This window comes from Theropithecus gelada, chromosome 19 (genome assembly GCF_003255815.1).
Source record: "Theropithecus gelada isolate Dixy chromosome 19, Tgel_1.0, whole genome shotgun sequence".
Taxonomy (NCBI): domain Eukaryota; kingdom Metazoa; phylum Chordata; class Mammalia; order Primates; family Cercopithecidae; genus Theropithecus; species Theropithecus gelada.
This window is the reverse complement of record NC_037687.1, coordinates 35,906,364-35,921,818: the sequence shown is the minus strand read 5'-3', so window position 1 is coordinate 35,921,818 and position 15,455 is coordinate 35,906,364. Positions and strand designations below refer to the sequence as shown.

The following is a 15,455-nucleotide window of genomic DNA, read 5'->3' as shown; positions in this document are numbered from 1 at the left end:
GGGTCTTTTGCCTTGGTGAAAATTTCCACAAGTTCTCTGATGTAGGCCTATTGAGATATCCCTTCTGGGTGTAGGTCAAGTAGCATATAGCCCTTCCTACAACCAAAAAACAGCATCACAACGCCTAGTGGGCCACTAGAGCTATTGTATGCTACTTAATCCTCATTGAGGTGTGCTATTTTGCCTATTTTGTGTGACCTGAAAACATTTTGACTCACCCAAGATAAGTCTGTGTAGTGTGTCCCAGCTGCCATGTAAGTTTCTCTGCCATCAGGACCCTATGACCTAGAAGAGTCAAAAGTGATTAAAATGTTAATGAAAGATAGTGATGCTTGAGCCTTTGGCTGGCCCCACTTAGTAAATCAAAACACAGATACATAGGATTTGGGGGCAAAGCTCTGCCATTCTTAACATATACTTACAATTATTTTGAGATGCAGCTTTTGGTTTTGCTAGTGGCTTTAGTGGAGACAGAGCAATTAATCATGGACTACCAAATTAGCAGGTGAGCAGAGATTTCCATCATGAATTGGGTGTTGTTGGCCCCTCCATGTCTTTTTTTTAATTTTTACTATTACTTTTTTTTTTTTTTTTTTTTTTTGAGACAGAGTCTCACTCTGTTGCCCAGGCTGGAGTGCAGTGACACGATCTCGGCTCACTGCAAGCTCTGCCTCCCAGGTTCACGCCATTCTCTGCCTCAGCCTCCTGAGTAGCTGGGACTACAGGCACCAACCACCACGCCCGGCTAATTTTTTGGTTTTTTTTTTTTAGTAGAGATGGGGTTTCACCATGTTAGCCAGGATGGTCTCGATCTCCTGACCTCGTGATCCACCTGCTTCAGCCTCCCAAAGTGCTGGGATTACAGACGTGAGCCACCACGCCCGGACTGTCCCCTCCATGTCTTTAAATGCACATCAGCATTCCATTTGGAACCGGTATACATGAGATTGAGTTTGAGCAGTCCCCGTAGCCTCAGGTAAGTGATTCTAAGCCCATGGTCCCTAATCCTTTTACATTAACTTCAGAATGAGTGAACATGATAAGTTATATGAAATTATTGTTTTAGCAGCAAAATTAAAATGGAATTAATAAAAGTGAACAAAACCTAAGGGACATCGTGGACACCATCAGTTGGACTAATGTATGCATGATAGAAGTTCCAGATGGAGAGAGAGAGTCAGAAAGCTAATTCAAAAATAAATATATAAATAAAAAAAGGCTAAAACCTTCTCAAATTTGAGCAATATGAATCTGCAAATCCGAGAAGCCTAACGGACTTCAAAATGGATTACCCCAGATACACACACTGAAACACCTATAATAAAACTGTTGGAAGCCAAAGACAAAGGAGAACCTTGAAAGTAGCAAAACAGAACTAATTTGTCATGTACAAGGAATCTTCTACAAGATAATGAGTGGATTGTTCAGCAAACCTTTGAGGAGATGATATGTTCTAATATGCAGAAGAAAAAAAGTCTTCTGAGGATTCTAAATTCAATGAAACTGTCCTTCAAAAATAGGAGATAAATTAATAATCTGCCAAGAGATATGGTTTGGAACTGTGTCCTCACCCAAATCTCATGTTGAATTGGAGGAGGGACCTGGTGAGAAGTGATTGGATCATGGGCGCACTTTCTAATGGTTTAGCACCATCCCCCTAGTACTGTCTCATGATAGAGTTCTCACAAGATCTGGTTGTTTAAAAGTATGTAGCACTTCCCCCTTCATGTGCTCTCCCTTTCTCTCTCCTCTTCTGCCAAGATAAAGACATGCTTGCTTCCCCTTCATCGTCTGCCATGATTGTAAGTTTCCTGAGGCCTCCCAGTCTTGCTTTCTGTTAAATCTGTGGAACTGTGAGTCAATTAAACTTCTTTTCTTCATAAATTACCCAATCTCAGGTAGTTCTTTATAGGAGTCTGAGAATGGACTAATGCTACGCTATAGGACAACTGTAGTTAACAGTATATTATATCGTTTCAAATATCTAGAAGGAGGACATTGAATGTTCCCAATACAAAGGAATAATAAATGAGATAATGGATATGCAGATTACCCTGATCTGATCATTGTACATTATATGTATCAAAACATCATTATATGTCTCATGAGTAGTTATAAGTATTATTTGTCAATAAAATATACTACAATAAAAACTTTAAAGGTGTTAACATCTTAAATAAATAATAATTAAAAATTGAGAAGAGGCCAGGTACAGTGACTCATACCTGTAATCTCAGCACTTTAGAAGACTGAGGCAGGAGAATCGCTTGAGCCCAGGACTCCAAGACCAGCCTTGGCAACATAGCAAGACCTCGTTCTAAAAAAAAAATTGAGGAGAACAGACCAAAAAAACTCAACATAAAAATGGGTAATAGATTTGAACGATTTACAAGAAGAAAAATAATACTGACACAGGAAATATGCAAAAATGTTCCATGTTATTTAAAAAACAAGAAATGTAAATTAAAACTAAATTTAAATACACTTCTTACCATTTAATTGGCAAAACTTAAAAGATGCCATAATAACACATTTTGTTAGCTAGTTTCAAGGCAAGAGTATATTTATACATTACTTCTGGAAATGGAAATGGTATGAAAAAATTAAGGCAACTTGACAATATGCAACAAATTATATTTCTATTAACATCTTCTCTTTTCAGTCCTGCTTTTTGGGATGTACTCTTCTGATATATCTTCAACAGGGATAATATATACATGTACAAGTGTATTTACTACAGCATTATTTGTAATAATAAAATATTGGAAGTCACGGAAATGCCCATAAATTGGAGCCCTGTTAAACAAACCACTCAATGGAATGTATTCAGTTTTAAAAATAAATTACTCTATATGACGTGATTTCCAAGATGTTATTATGTGAACATAGAAGAGTTAGAAGTGTACTATCTTAACATTTAAGTAAAAAGGGAAAATAAGAAACACATCTATTCTGTTAAAAAAAAGCGATAATGAAAATAATAAAATTAGTTACATAAAAGTGTTAGGTGGCAACACCATGGAAGTGGTTTAGGGGTAGGAGAGAGGGGAGTGGCAGTTCTCTGAGAGTAATATGTGGTAGAGCATTGATTTATGGGAACATGTTAATGACTGACATACCCAATAATATAAAATCAAGAATGAGATTTCTTTGTAGATAAACGAGGAAAGTTAAAATCATAGAATAACAAATTAACCTAAATGTATTTCAAGTCAATGACATAAACAGTCTAAAGGTGAGGGCAAGAAGTAATTTAAGAAACTTATTAAACAGTACAGTATTTGACTATATATCCTCAGTCTAAACACAAAAAGAACTATAAAAAATGTTGAACTCTACTTTTGAGTTATTTTTTACAATGATATGAATTAGTAATTCTGACACTACATGATACATATGCAATGGTCTTAATGTTTGTGCCCTACCAAAATTCATATGTTGAAATTGTTACTCTCAATGTGATGGTAATAGGAGGTGGGGCCTTTGGAGGGTGATTAGGTCATGAGGGAAGAACATTCATGAATGGGATGAATACCCTTATAAAAAATGCCACAAGGAGCTTGTTTGTCACTTCAACCAAATGAACACAGCAATATGGTGCTACGTATGAACAAGAAAGTGGCCTTCTACCTGCCACAAAATCTGCCAGTGCCTGGATCTTGAATCGCAGTTTCCAGATCTGTGAAGAATAGATTTCTGTTGTTTAAAAGCCAGGCAAGCTATGGTGTTTTGTGACTAAAAATATTGGTACTGTAACAAATACCTAAAAATGTAGCAGTCTCTTTGGAACTATGTAATGGATAGAGGCTAGAAGAGTTTTTACATGCATGCTAGGAAAAGCCTACAGTGCTGAGAATGGACTGATGAGGACAATTCTGGTTAGGGCTCAGAAATAGAGAATGAAAATGAAAACTGTAGAGAAAGCATCGATCTTGTTAGAGCATACCTAGGTGGTCACGATCAGAATGTTGGTAGAAATATGGACAGTAAAGGCCATTCTGAAGACCTCAGTCAGAAATGTTGAACATGTTACTGGAAGAGAAGAGAGCTTCTTGTTATAAAGGGAGGAAGAATTTGACTGAATTATATTCAGGTGCTAGTGTTTCATGGCAGGTAAAATTTGTGAATGATATAATTGAAGATTTATTCGAATTAATTTCTAATCAAAGTGAAGTTGCTGCTTGAATAATCTTGACTACCCATAGTAAAAGGCAAGAAGTGAGAAATGACTGAAATAAGTATGAATTAAAAGGGAAATATAACTAAAATTTATAAAAGTTTACAGCCTATCTACTTTGGGGAAAAAAAAAAAAAAAGAAAGGAAACCTGAAGGAAACAAGGGTATGGTTAAGCAACTAATTCATGAAACTAGTATGGATTGGCCATGTCAACTGAAGCCAGGACCTATTGTCCAACACAATGGAAGAATGACCCCAAAGGCATTTCACAGATTATGGCAGCTTCTTTTCCCATCACAGGCCCAGAGTGCAAGGACCTGGGGGACAGAAAGGGCCTTTGATGCCAGATATACCCTAATATATTAGGCACAGTTTCCTGCCTACTACGATTGAGCGTGTCAATAAATTTTTGTCTCTTGTGGGGGCAGAATAGAGCAAGGATACAGCTGTATGTAACTGGTATAGAAATAGCATTCACTCAATTTTCAGAGAAGTGTTCCTCATACTGCGGTAGTCACTTTATCTAAAGAAAACCATGAAAAGTCTTCTTTTTTAGTTCAGAAAAATAGATATAGAACATGAGACTCCATTATTTTAAAATAAAAATATAGGTTGAAAGGCCAGAATTCACAGGTCCACCTGCTCGAGCCAAAATTCCCACGCCTCCACAGAGCAAATGGACTCCATTTCCCAAGATACACGCGAAACGCCTGCGAGAGTCCAGTTGCCCCGTGAATGCGCAGGAAATTTGACCCCCGCAGGCCTTTCGCGAATATATTGGGGGGCGTGGGAATTGTGGCTCAGGCAGGAGGACCTATGAATTCTGGGAAGTGGAGTCCATTTGCTCTGTGGAGTCATGAGAACTTTGGCTCAGGCAGGAGGATTCGAGGGATTCTGGGAAGTGTAGTCCAGACGCTCTATGGCATAGCGGACACTTCCGGTCTCCGAGCAGGACTTTACTACTTTACTTAACAAGGTGGTTCGAGCCAACTCTGTGTCTTGCGGGTCTTTGTGAAAGTGAACCAGTTATTGGGGGGCGCCTAACGACCTGGGGGTCAACTAAGGGGGCAAGAAGCCCTGGCGAAGACCTGAGGTTTGGAGATGCGGGGGACGAAGGGGGGTTTCGTTGCGGTCGATGGAGCCTTCTGGCGTTGGGGGCTGTACGCATGTCCACCGGAGGAGTTGTCGGGGGTTCGGTGGGCGGGGGAGAACCCTGTCTAGTCTTGTGTGCCTGTTTAGAGGGTTTTCCAGGTCTTTGACCTCGCTCAGTCCGCCTCCACCTTAAGTGTGCAACCTCTTTCTCGCAATATAACGTGGGGTGTTAATCTCCCTGCACCTCCTATTGCCGTTTTTTAAATGAGGATTTTAGGACCGTCCTGATAGAATTGTTTTAGGAGTTGAAAGTTGTGGTATAAAACAAAGCCTTAACAGTCCCTGTGACTTGGTGTCCTGTTAATTTCCCGCGAAGTGGTCAGGGCCCCGGGTGGGGTCAGAGCTCCAGCTGCCCTGGCCCTTCTCTCTGATCCCTGTAGGACGCTGGATGGTCCCTGACGCCTCTGACCTCTTTTTAGGAAGGCGAGGGTTGCATCCACCTTTCACGAAGGGAGGGGAGCATTTAACTTGTATCCGGGACGGCGACGCAGTCAGGGTGTTTCACAGCTTTCTCCTTCCCCAGCCTGACCTTTCTAAAAGAACTGCAGGGAGGGATTTGGCTACTGAGGGCAAAGCTCTCTACACAAGTGATCCTTGGCTTTTTTTCTTTTTAAAACAGTGTTATTTATTTTGTTAGTCTGCTATTGTTACTATTATTATTATTATTATTATTATTATTATTATTATTTGAGAACGAGGTTTGCTCTGTCGCCCAGGCTGGAGTGCAGCAGTGGCGCGATCTCGGCTCACTGCAACCTCCGCCTCCCGGGTTCAAGCGATTCTCCTGCCTCAGTCTCCTGAGTAGCTGGGATTACAGGCATGCGCCACCATGCCCAGCTAATTTTTGTATTTTTAGTAGAGACGGGGTTTCACCATATTGGCCAGGCTGGTCTCAAACCCTTGGTCCCAAATGATCCGTCCGCCTCGGCCTCCCAAAGTGCTGGAATTACAGGTGTGAGCCACCACGCCGAGCCGGTGTTTTTCTTTCACAGAGATGTTCACCTCAACCAAGAGTGTATAGGATGTATCCTTGGGCATGGGTGTTGATAATAATTAAGCCTTAATTGGTAACTTCATTGTAAGGGCTTTATGCCAATAAATACATTTACACCACACCGTGGCTCTGCAAAAAGTTATTGCTCTTTCCCCCCCCCCTTTTTTTTTTTTTTTTTTTTTTTGGAGACGGAGTCTCACTCCGTCGCCCAGGCTAGAATGCAGTGACGGGATCTGGGTTCAATGCAATCGCCGCCTCCCAGGTTCAAGCGATTCTCCTGCCTCAGCCTCCTGAGTCGCTGGGATTACAGGTGTGCACCGCCATGCCCGGCTAATTGTTGTATTGTTAGTAGAGACGGGGTTTCACCATGTTGGTCAGGCTGGTCTCGAACTCCTGACCTCGTGATCCGCCTGCCTTGGCCTCCCATAATGCTGGGATTACAGGTGTGAGCCACCAAGCCGGGTCATTCTTTTCCATTTTAAATATGGGAGTGAGACACTGGGTGCATAGTTACCCAAGTAGTAAGAGGTGCAGCTGGAGTTGGAACCTAGGCAGTTTGGGTCAGAGAGCCTGAGTTGATCATCCCTTGGATACATTTTCATTGAGGTAGAGGAACTAGCTGGAATCAGATTGGGAAAAAAAGCTAGGACTTGACTGAAGGGACCTTGAGAGCAAGGCTCATGGACGTGGACTTCTGTAGGAGCCTTTTAAAATTTGGTCAACATTTTGTTTCACTTTTTATAAGGATTTTGTATTGTGGAACCATATCATTGTGGAACAGTTTAAAGTTAGATAAATATGTGGAGAAAACATGTTTTAAATTACCCATGAATCCAAGATATAAAGGTGGTAACTGTCTGATACAAGTTATAGAACTTTCAGTTCTCCCCCATTTCCTTTTAGTCTGTCTTTATGTCTATTTGTATATTTATTTATAAGCATTTGAAAAATTGTTATAATATCTTATTGTGTTTTCCCATGTTTCTTTAACCATGGAAATTTTTAAACACTGCTAATGGAGAATGAACTAGCAAACTACCATATTATGTCATGCTTATCCTTATTATTCCCATTGTTACCGTTCTTATGACTATTTCCTGATAGTTTAAAACCTTTCATTTTTGTATCATTTCAAAGCTATAGAAAAGTTGCAAAAATAGTTTAAGGAATTCTCATATACTCTTTACCCAAATTTGCCAATTGTTTACATTTTTTCCTGTTTTGCCATCATCACGATTCAGTTTAGACCATTTTCATCTCCCAACTGGGCTCTTTGTGCCCACTTAGAGTTAAAACTCATTTTCAGGCCGGACATGGTGGCTCATGCCTGTAATCTCAGCACTTTGGGAGGCCGAGGTGGGAGGTATAGCTTGAGCTCAGGAGTTTGAGACCAGCTCAGGCAACATAGCAAGACCCCATCTCTTAAAAAGTAAAAACTCATTCTCACCTCAAATCTGGAGCAACCACTAACTTATTTTCTCTCTATATAACTGTTATCTGTTCTAAATATTTCATATAAATGGGATCATATAATCCATGGGTTTTGTGATTTTTATTTGGCATGATGTTTCCAAGCTTTGTGCATGTTGTAGCTTGAGTCAGCACTTCATTCCTTTAAATTTCCAAATAAGATTCCATTGTATGGCTATGCCACCATTTGCCTATCCATTTACCCAGAGGAAGGCATCTTGGTTGTGTGCAGTTTGGGGTTATTATGAATAATGCTGCTGTGATCGTTCATGTGCTAATTCACAACACACATCTGTATTGTTGGGTGTCATCTGTGGCAACCCTTTCATGTCTCTTTTTCTGCAGACCGTGGCATGTTTCAGGCAGGATTCCTCCTTCCTTCAAACTGCATCACTCAGGAGTCTGCAAATTCCCCAAAGTAGGAGGAAAAATGACCACATTCAAGGTGAGCGGGGCATGCCTCTCTTGCTGTTAAAATTCCATGTCACTACTCATATTGTCATGTGTTTTTCTCTGTCATGAGAAGACTCAAGGGGAAAACAGGCATTTGGGGACCTGTTGTGTGCCAGGTGCTTCCTTATCTCTTTTGTGTTGACTGCAGTTGTTTTTTTGTTTTGTTTTGTTTTGTTTTTTACCATTATTTATTTTATGAAGTATGAAAATTAGTAGAAATGAACAGTGCTCCCACTTCCTTACCTCCCCTCTCTCAAATTATCGATTTTTATCTTCTCTTGCTGTTTGTCACGTACATTCATAACTGTATTTGTATTGATGATACACATCTAACTGTAAACTGTGCTCTTTTTATATGTTATATAATCTTTGATTTTTATGGTTACATCATATTCCTATTACATTGATGTATCTTTATAACTACCTCACGCTCATAGAATTATTTTAAGCAACAGTGCAGTGACAGCTTTCCTATCTATAACCTTTTCCCACAAAATTAATTTTGACAACCATATGCCATTTTAGCTCAATTTTGAAAGGGTATTTTTGATATGTACCACATTGGCTGTTGTGCAGATAGAATATTTTAACTGGGTACAGAACAACAGGATATAACTGCTGCTCCACACAAATATTGTTGGAGTTTTCAGACTGGAAGAGCTCGATTCTGTGTTTTCCTTGTCTCAGTCATACTTTCCGTGTGCTTCATTTACTGGTCTCTTCTAATTCACTTATGTAGTAAGCAGTTTAACCAAAGTAGCGGAAAACCTTCATTTAAAATGTCCAGTGATACTAAGATTTGCCAGTCACTTGTGTTCTGTTACTACGTTTACTCCTCAGAGCAGCAGAATGAGGAGGTTCCCGGTCTCTTCTTCTTCTTAAACAGGTGAAATATGAGAAACCTGCTCAGGGGTACACAGGCAACCAAAGGTCAGGAGTGTTAGCCATTTGGCTCAAGTGAAAAAGAGAGACAAGGAGAGAGACAGAATTCTCCATTGAGCAACCTGTGCCCTGTGGTGTGGGTGTCAGGAGTGCCCTGTTGAGTGATGGTGTCCCTAGTGGTGCTGCTCCTCCCTGTCCCTACTTGGTGTGACTTCTTGTCACATGTCACTCTGACATGGCATCTACTCCAAGCACTGAAGTACACTGATTACCATAGTTGTTATAGAGAATCTTTAAATCCCTTATGGCAAAAGATGCCTCACACAATGTTACCAGAAGAAATAATGACCTGGGGCAGAAATGTTTGCCACATGGATACCTAAAGAAAATAAAATTCAAAATCAAAACCTTGAGCACAGAATAAAGGAAAAACTCCAAACAGATAGGAACAAAGGACACTAAAAGGCCAGTGTAAAAGGAAAACTAGCGATGTCCAATAACGTTCAAAAGTGATGGTTTTCATTTATAATAAAATAAGTGAGAACAATAGAACGAATTGTTCCCCCAATCAGATTACCAAGACTGTGGGAATATTTATAACCTGCTCTTGGCCATGATAAAGAGAAGCAAAGTACTTGTATTCTGTTCAAAGATTATGGAGGTAGGTAAAAAACTAGGAAGAAAGCATGCAGTTATATGATCACTGTTCTAAATGTGCTTATTTTTTGATGTTTTATTTTTTTATTTTTATTTTTTTTTATTATGTTGTACTTTAATGACATATTATGTGTAATTAAAATAGAAAAAAAAAGTCCGTTCCTTCTAGGCATAAATGTGTATTTAAAATTTCATAGTAAACAAATACTTGTAAGTAATAATTTCCCCATATTTCCAAATAAGATAATGTTGCATAGACCTTATGAATTTTATATTTGATCTTTTTGGTAAATACGGTTGTGAAAATTAAGTTTATATTCTTCTTTTTAAATATTCTCCGCTTAACAAGCACTTGTTTTTGATATTGGTCAAGACGTTTGGCATAATAAGTTAGGAAGCAATGCCGGAGAAGATACCTGAGAAGACAAGTGTGCCCTCCCCTATCTCCCTCACTTTTTTTTCTTTGAGGTTTTAACATCAAGATATAAATTATTGTAAGGTCTCAAAATAATCCTTTCACAAAAATAAGACAGTTTTATGTTGTAAAAACATTAATTATTTGTCAAAGGTTATGTTCTTCCATCTTCATCTGTCACCAGCTGTCAGCATCTCCTTTAAAGATCGGTTTTTTCTTCATAATGACACCTGCATGCAGCTCGTTGGCTGTCCAGATATGGTTTACAACCCAAATGTATAACACTGTCAAACAAGAGTTCCACTGTTGTTTCACATGCCTGAACATGCTGAGTGAGTCCTAGTGTTTTCTGTACATCTCGGCAGATCTTGGAGAGGCAATATTGGAATTCCTCATCACAGTCATTCTTGCTTTTGCCACAGGTCTCATAGCACCTGTCGTGTTGATTGCAACACTTTGTCAGGGAAGGGATACCAATGTTAAGATGAACACCAAACAGTGGAGAGCCACATCCATTCGGTGGGGAGGGTTTATAACCATAACGTGGGAAAGGCTTAGATCCGTCACTGCATTTATACTGGCAGAGACCGTCCTCGCCTCCCAGGAGGTCCAAGGCAGCGTTCAGGTACGTGTCTATCTTATGAACGCCGTTCCGGATGGTCTTCAGGGTGGCCCTCCAGTCGGTGGTCTGGGCCTCCTCCTGGCACCTGACAACAGCGGCCATGAGGAGGAACAGGAGGGTGAGCGCGGGGCGCGGAAGCAGGGCCATCCGCGCAGCGCGGGGCTCTACGGGTCCGCGAGCTGCGGCGGGGGGCGCGTCCCCACAGAGCCCCCGGGAGGCGCTAGGCAGCGGCGCGGGCCCCGGGCTTGGCAGCCGCCAGCTCCATATCCACGCCTCCTTCCCGGCTGGCCGGCAGGGCCTCGTTGGCTTTACGTGAACCGCCTCGGGGAGGCAGCGCCGTCGCGGGGACGCGCCCGCTCACCTGGACCACCACGCCCGCTCACCTGGGCCAGCCATTTTTTGATGTTTTAATTTTCATTTGAAATTATTATTTTAAACAATGAGAGAGGAGAGTAAGATGTTCTTACATCTTACTACATCATTACTTAATGATCTCTTCACAGGATTGATAATGGAAAATATGTAAAATTAAATATTCTTTACTGTAGCTAAAAGTAGGTCATCAGTTCTCTGGAATAATATGCAGCCATGAAATAGATAATGCTAGTAACAACAGTAAAAATGATTCTAGCTAATGTTCATTAAACACTTAGTCAGTGGCACAGATGTTTCCAAATGCTATGTGTTTCCTTGTTTAATCCTTTAAAATACTGTGCCAAATAAGGACTATTATTTAGAGAGGAAACTAGTTCTTGTAGGCAAACATGTCTAAGGCCACACAGCTAGGAAGGGGCAGACCCTTAGGATGTGCAATGATGCATTCTGGCTTCTGATCAGGACACTGAGGGCTGCAATTAACATTTGTGGTTTGTACCTTGAGAGTAGAGGACACACTACATAACTGCCGCACACAGCTGTCCACACAAGTACTGTGGAGTAGGTTCACTGTGCACTGATTATCAACTTGTGTGAGTCCTGTGAGACAGAACACGATCTCATTCAACAGATTACGTGAAGCAGATTTGTTACCACAGATTGGCAGCAAGGGAGCACAGAAGTATAGGACATACTGTGAGGTGGCCATCCAAGGCTGAAGAAAACTTCCTGGGGTGGGTAGAATCTTGACCCCATTTCCACCAGAGCAGAGGTACCCCAGAAGGCAGCCCACCCCAGGTTATATACCTCAGGGGCAACACGACTTACTGGGCACTTTCTCTCTAACTCAAGACGTTATCTTCCATAGGAAGGACAGGAACATTACATTACTAGCATGTTCTATGTTTATTCTTCAGAACTATAAGCAAGAAAGAATGATTCAAGGCCACCCTGAAAATTACCCACAGTTACCTAAAACTTGTTAGTTTAGCAAATACTAAAGAAAAGCGATAGCAACCAGGGTTTGAATATAAGAGAGGACAATAGGCCTTACCCAACAAGGTTGGAACTGAATTGTTTAATGTTGCTGGGGCAGTTGGCAAGATTTGTTGAACCTATATATGGGAAGCCCAGAATGCAGTATGTAGAGTCCTACAGGGTTACATACAAGTAGACTCGATGAGTGCACCGAGTAAATGTACAGGACTTCATCATTGCACTTCTGGTGGAGTTCAGGTAAATCAGTGTATGTCATTGTCAGGATATAGGCAGAATGAGTGGGAAATCTCTAAGTTCACCTACTTCTGTCAGTATTGAGAACAGCTTTCCACTCATCCCCTTCCCTTGCTCAATGCCGCTTCTCCCGCAGTAGTCCTTGGTCATAAGATTGAAGTTATGTCTTCTTGATGTTGTAGGAGGCAGTGACCTTCAAGGATGTGGCTGTGTTCTTCACTGAGGAGGAGCTGGGGCTACTGGACCCTGCCCAGAGGAAGCTGTACCGAGATGTGATGCTGGAGAACTTTAGGAACCTGCTCTCAGCGGGTGAGCACGGGCATCTTTTGTAACAGAACATCAGGCCTCAGGAGTGGCTTTGTACCTTAGAGTGTTCAAGTTTGAGTGTGCATTGGGAATCTAAATTTCCAGTAAATTTTGCCTAAATATTACCCCAGAATGTGTTGGGATTCAGCACGTGACCTTACCTATTCACAGGACATCAACCATTCCACCAAGATACTTTCCACTTCCTAAGGGAAGAAAAGTTTTGGATGATGGAGACAGTAACCCAAAGAGAAGGGAATTCAGGTAAGAACTAAGCATCTGTGTGTCCTTGTACGTGACTCTCCTACCTGTCGTGCTTCTGTCCGTGCCCATTTGCATTGCTCTAATGTAAATGACCACATCTCCTTCAGGATTATTACAACTGCCTTCCAGTTGGTGGCCCTGTTCCCACCCTTCCCACCCTAATATCTATTCTCATGGCAGCCAAAGCGATCCTTAGGAAATGGAAGTCAGATTGTCATTCCTTTCCTCAAAAGCTTTTATAACTTCTTATTTTTATTAATGTTACAACCTCTTTAAGTGCATCTTAGAGACCTATGTGGTCTGCTCTTCATCCCATTCTGCCTCTCTGACTACATATGTCCTTTCCCTCTTTCTCCATCATTTCCAGCCACATTTCTTCCCTGCTGTTTCTGTCCTGCCAAGGACACTGTATTGCCTGTTGTGGTAACCAATGGCCACAAACTTAGTGGGCTAAACAAAAATATTTATTATCTCTCTGTTCGTTAGGCCTGAAGTCTGATACATTTCACTGGGCAAACATCAAAGCATCCCTAGGGCTTTGTTCCTGCCTGGATGTTCTTGCAGGGAAAGCTTCTCTTTGGTTTACCAGCGTCTAGGCACTGTCCACACTCCCTAGCTCTTGTTTCACGTCTCCATCTTCAAAGGCAGCTACTTTGCATCTCTGACCATTCTTCCATAATCCCATTCCCTCTGCCACTCTTCCTAAGCCTCTGCCCTCTACCTTTCAGGTCCCTTGTGATTGTATTAGTCACTCCTGCATAATCCAGGATGATCTTCCTGCCTTCTGCTTAGGTGACTGATGACCTTTATGGCCTCTGCCATTTTAATCCCCCTTGCTGTGTAACATAATAGGAAGGCTGACTGTATGTTGCTCAACAGATTTTTTGGCCTGCTGATTGCTGCTTATCCAATTCTGACTTTCTTAGGTTCCCTTGACATGATTGGTTTTAGGTGTGTACAACTGACCCACGTCCCATGGAAACTTCTAAGCATTGTTTTTATGACCACATTGAGTAAGATGCCTTCCTTGAGACTTACACTGGAACTTTCCATAGGGAGCATATTTATATCTGGGAAGAAATTCTTTTTGAATGAGGGTTTCCAGCTACATTTCGTTCGAAAGATTTACCCATCTGCAGTCCATTTGCCTTTTCCAAAGTCTATATGCACTTCACTGGCCCCAGATTTCTCCTTCTTACTAGAAGGGGGAAGAATGAGGATGAGGGGACACAAGTCACGTAGCTGAACATTTACTTTATTTCTGGCCCTCTTTCTTCATAAATATGTATATTTCTGCATCTTTGTGTCATACAAATTTTGTCAAAAACATTAAAGGATAGATTTTACACAATTTTTTCTTGATTTTTATAGATTTAGTGCTGTATTTTGAACTGGTGAACTTTATGACCTGGTAGGAATTGGGAAACTGCCTTCTCAAACTAGAAACATCCTGAAGATTCTCCTTTCTCCCTAAAGACCTCTTATTTATTTAATTTATTTTTGAGATGGAGTTTCGCTCTTGTCGCCCAGCCTGGAGTACAATGGCGCGATCTTGGCTCACAGCGACCTCCGCCTCCTGGGTTCAAGTGATTCTCCTGCCTCAGCCTCCCAAGTAGCTGGGATTATAGGTGCCCACCACCACACCTGGCTAATTTTTGTATTTTTAGTAGAGGTGGGGTTTTACCACATTGGCCAGGCTGGTCTCAAACTCCTGACCTCAGGTGATCCGCCCGCCTCGGCCTCCCAAAGTGCTGGGATTACAGGCGTGAGCCACCATGCCCAGCCAAGACCTCTTATTTATAAGTGACAGTGTATTAAATATATCCGTGTACTACTATATGCCAATAGGTACACGCTTACCTATTAATCCTTTCCAAGATTCAACCTTTGCAACTTGACTTTCCCTTGGAAGAATTTACTTAATTCAGGACTTGGTATTAGCCTGACAAATTTTTGAATGTTTTTGTGAGTATGAGCCATAGTAAGAAGCACATGTTTCCATATAACCTGGACAAACATTTTTCATGCCTGTAGATGTGTACAAGTGACTCTAGGAGGCATTTCATGGAATGATCACTTTCCTGCTTGTCATGATGCTGTGATAATTTACATTCCAGTTCTTTTTTGTAAATGTTTATTGCAGAGTTTAACTGTATTTCATAGCTCACTAATGTGTAGTCTTCAATATAAAAAGTTATAAAGTCTTATTTATCTGCATCATAGGCTTTCTTTTCATTCCATGTGATTCTTCACATTTTTGATTGTCTGATCAGGAACATCTCCTTTGTGGACCCCTGGAGGGACAGCCCTTCAGATTCCCCTCAGAACTGCAGTTGTCTGTCCCTGTACTCTTTGAGATAACCAAGTTACTGTCCATATCAATACAGAAAAGTAAGATTAAGCATTTTACATATGCTGTGCAAAATTCTTGTGCAGGGATACTATTTTGAATGT

The 15,455-nt window shown here is 41.1% G+C and overlaps 1 protein-coding gene and 1 pseudogene across 3 annotated transcripts in view; one reads left to right on the top strand and one right to left on the bottom strand.

Moving 5' to 3' along the window:
* The first annotated feature begins 5,149 nt into the window (after positions 1–5,149).
* Positions 5,150–15,455, top strand: part of LOC112612169 (zinc finger protein 230) — a 29,536-nt gene continuing 19,230 nt past the window's right edge. The window contains exons 1-4 of one of the 2 annotated variants that reach the window (XM_025366336.1): positions 5,150–5,271; positions 8,140–8,239; positions 12,614–12,740; positions 12,909–13,001. In XM_025366336.1, coding sequence (XP_025222121.1) covers positions 8,225–8,239; positions 12,614–12,740; positions 12,909–13,001 — 235 coding nt within the window. In that variant the 5' untranslated portion in view covers positions 5,150–5,271; positions 8,140–8,224. Of the gene's footprint in view, positions 5,272–8,139; positions 8,240–9,701; positions 9,791–12,613; positions 12,741–12,908; positions 13,002–15,455 lie in introns of those variants that run through there. The other variant, XM_025366337.1, reaches the window with a different exon arrangement.
* LOC112612175 lies at positions 9,946–11,186 on the bottom strand (annotated as a pseudogene). Its single transcript, XR_003116823.1, has one exon. The product of XR_003116823.1 is annotated as a group XIIA secretory phospholipase A2 pseudogene (transcript).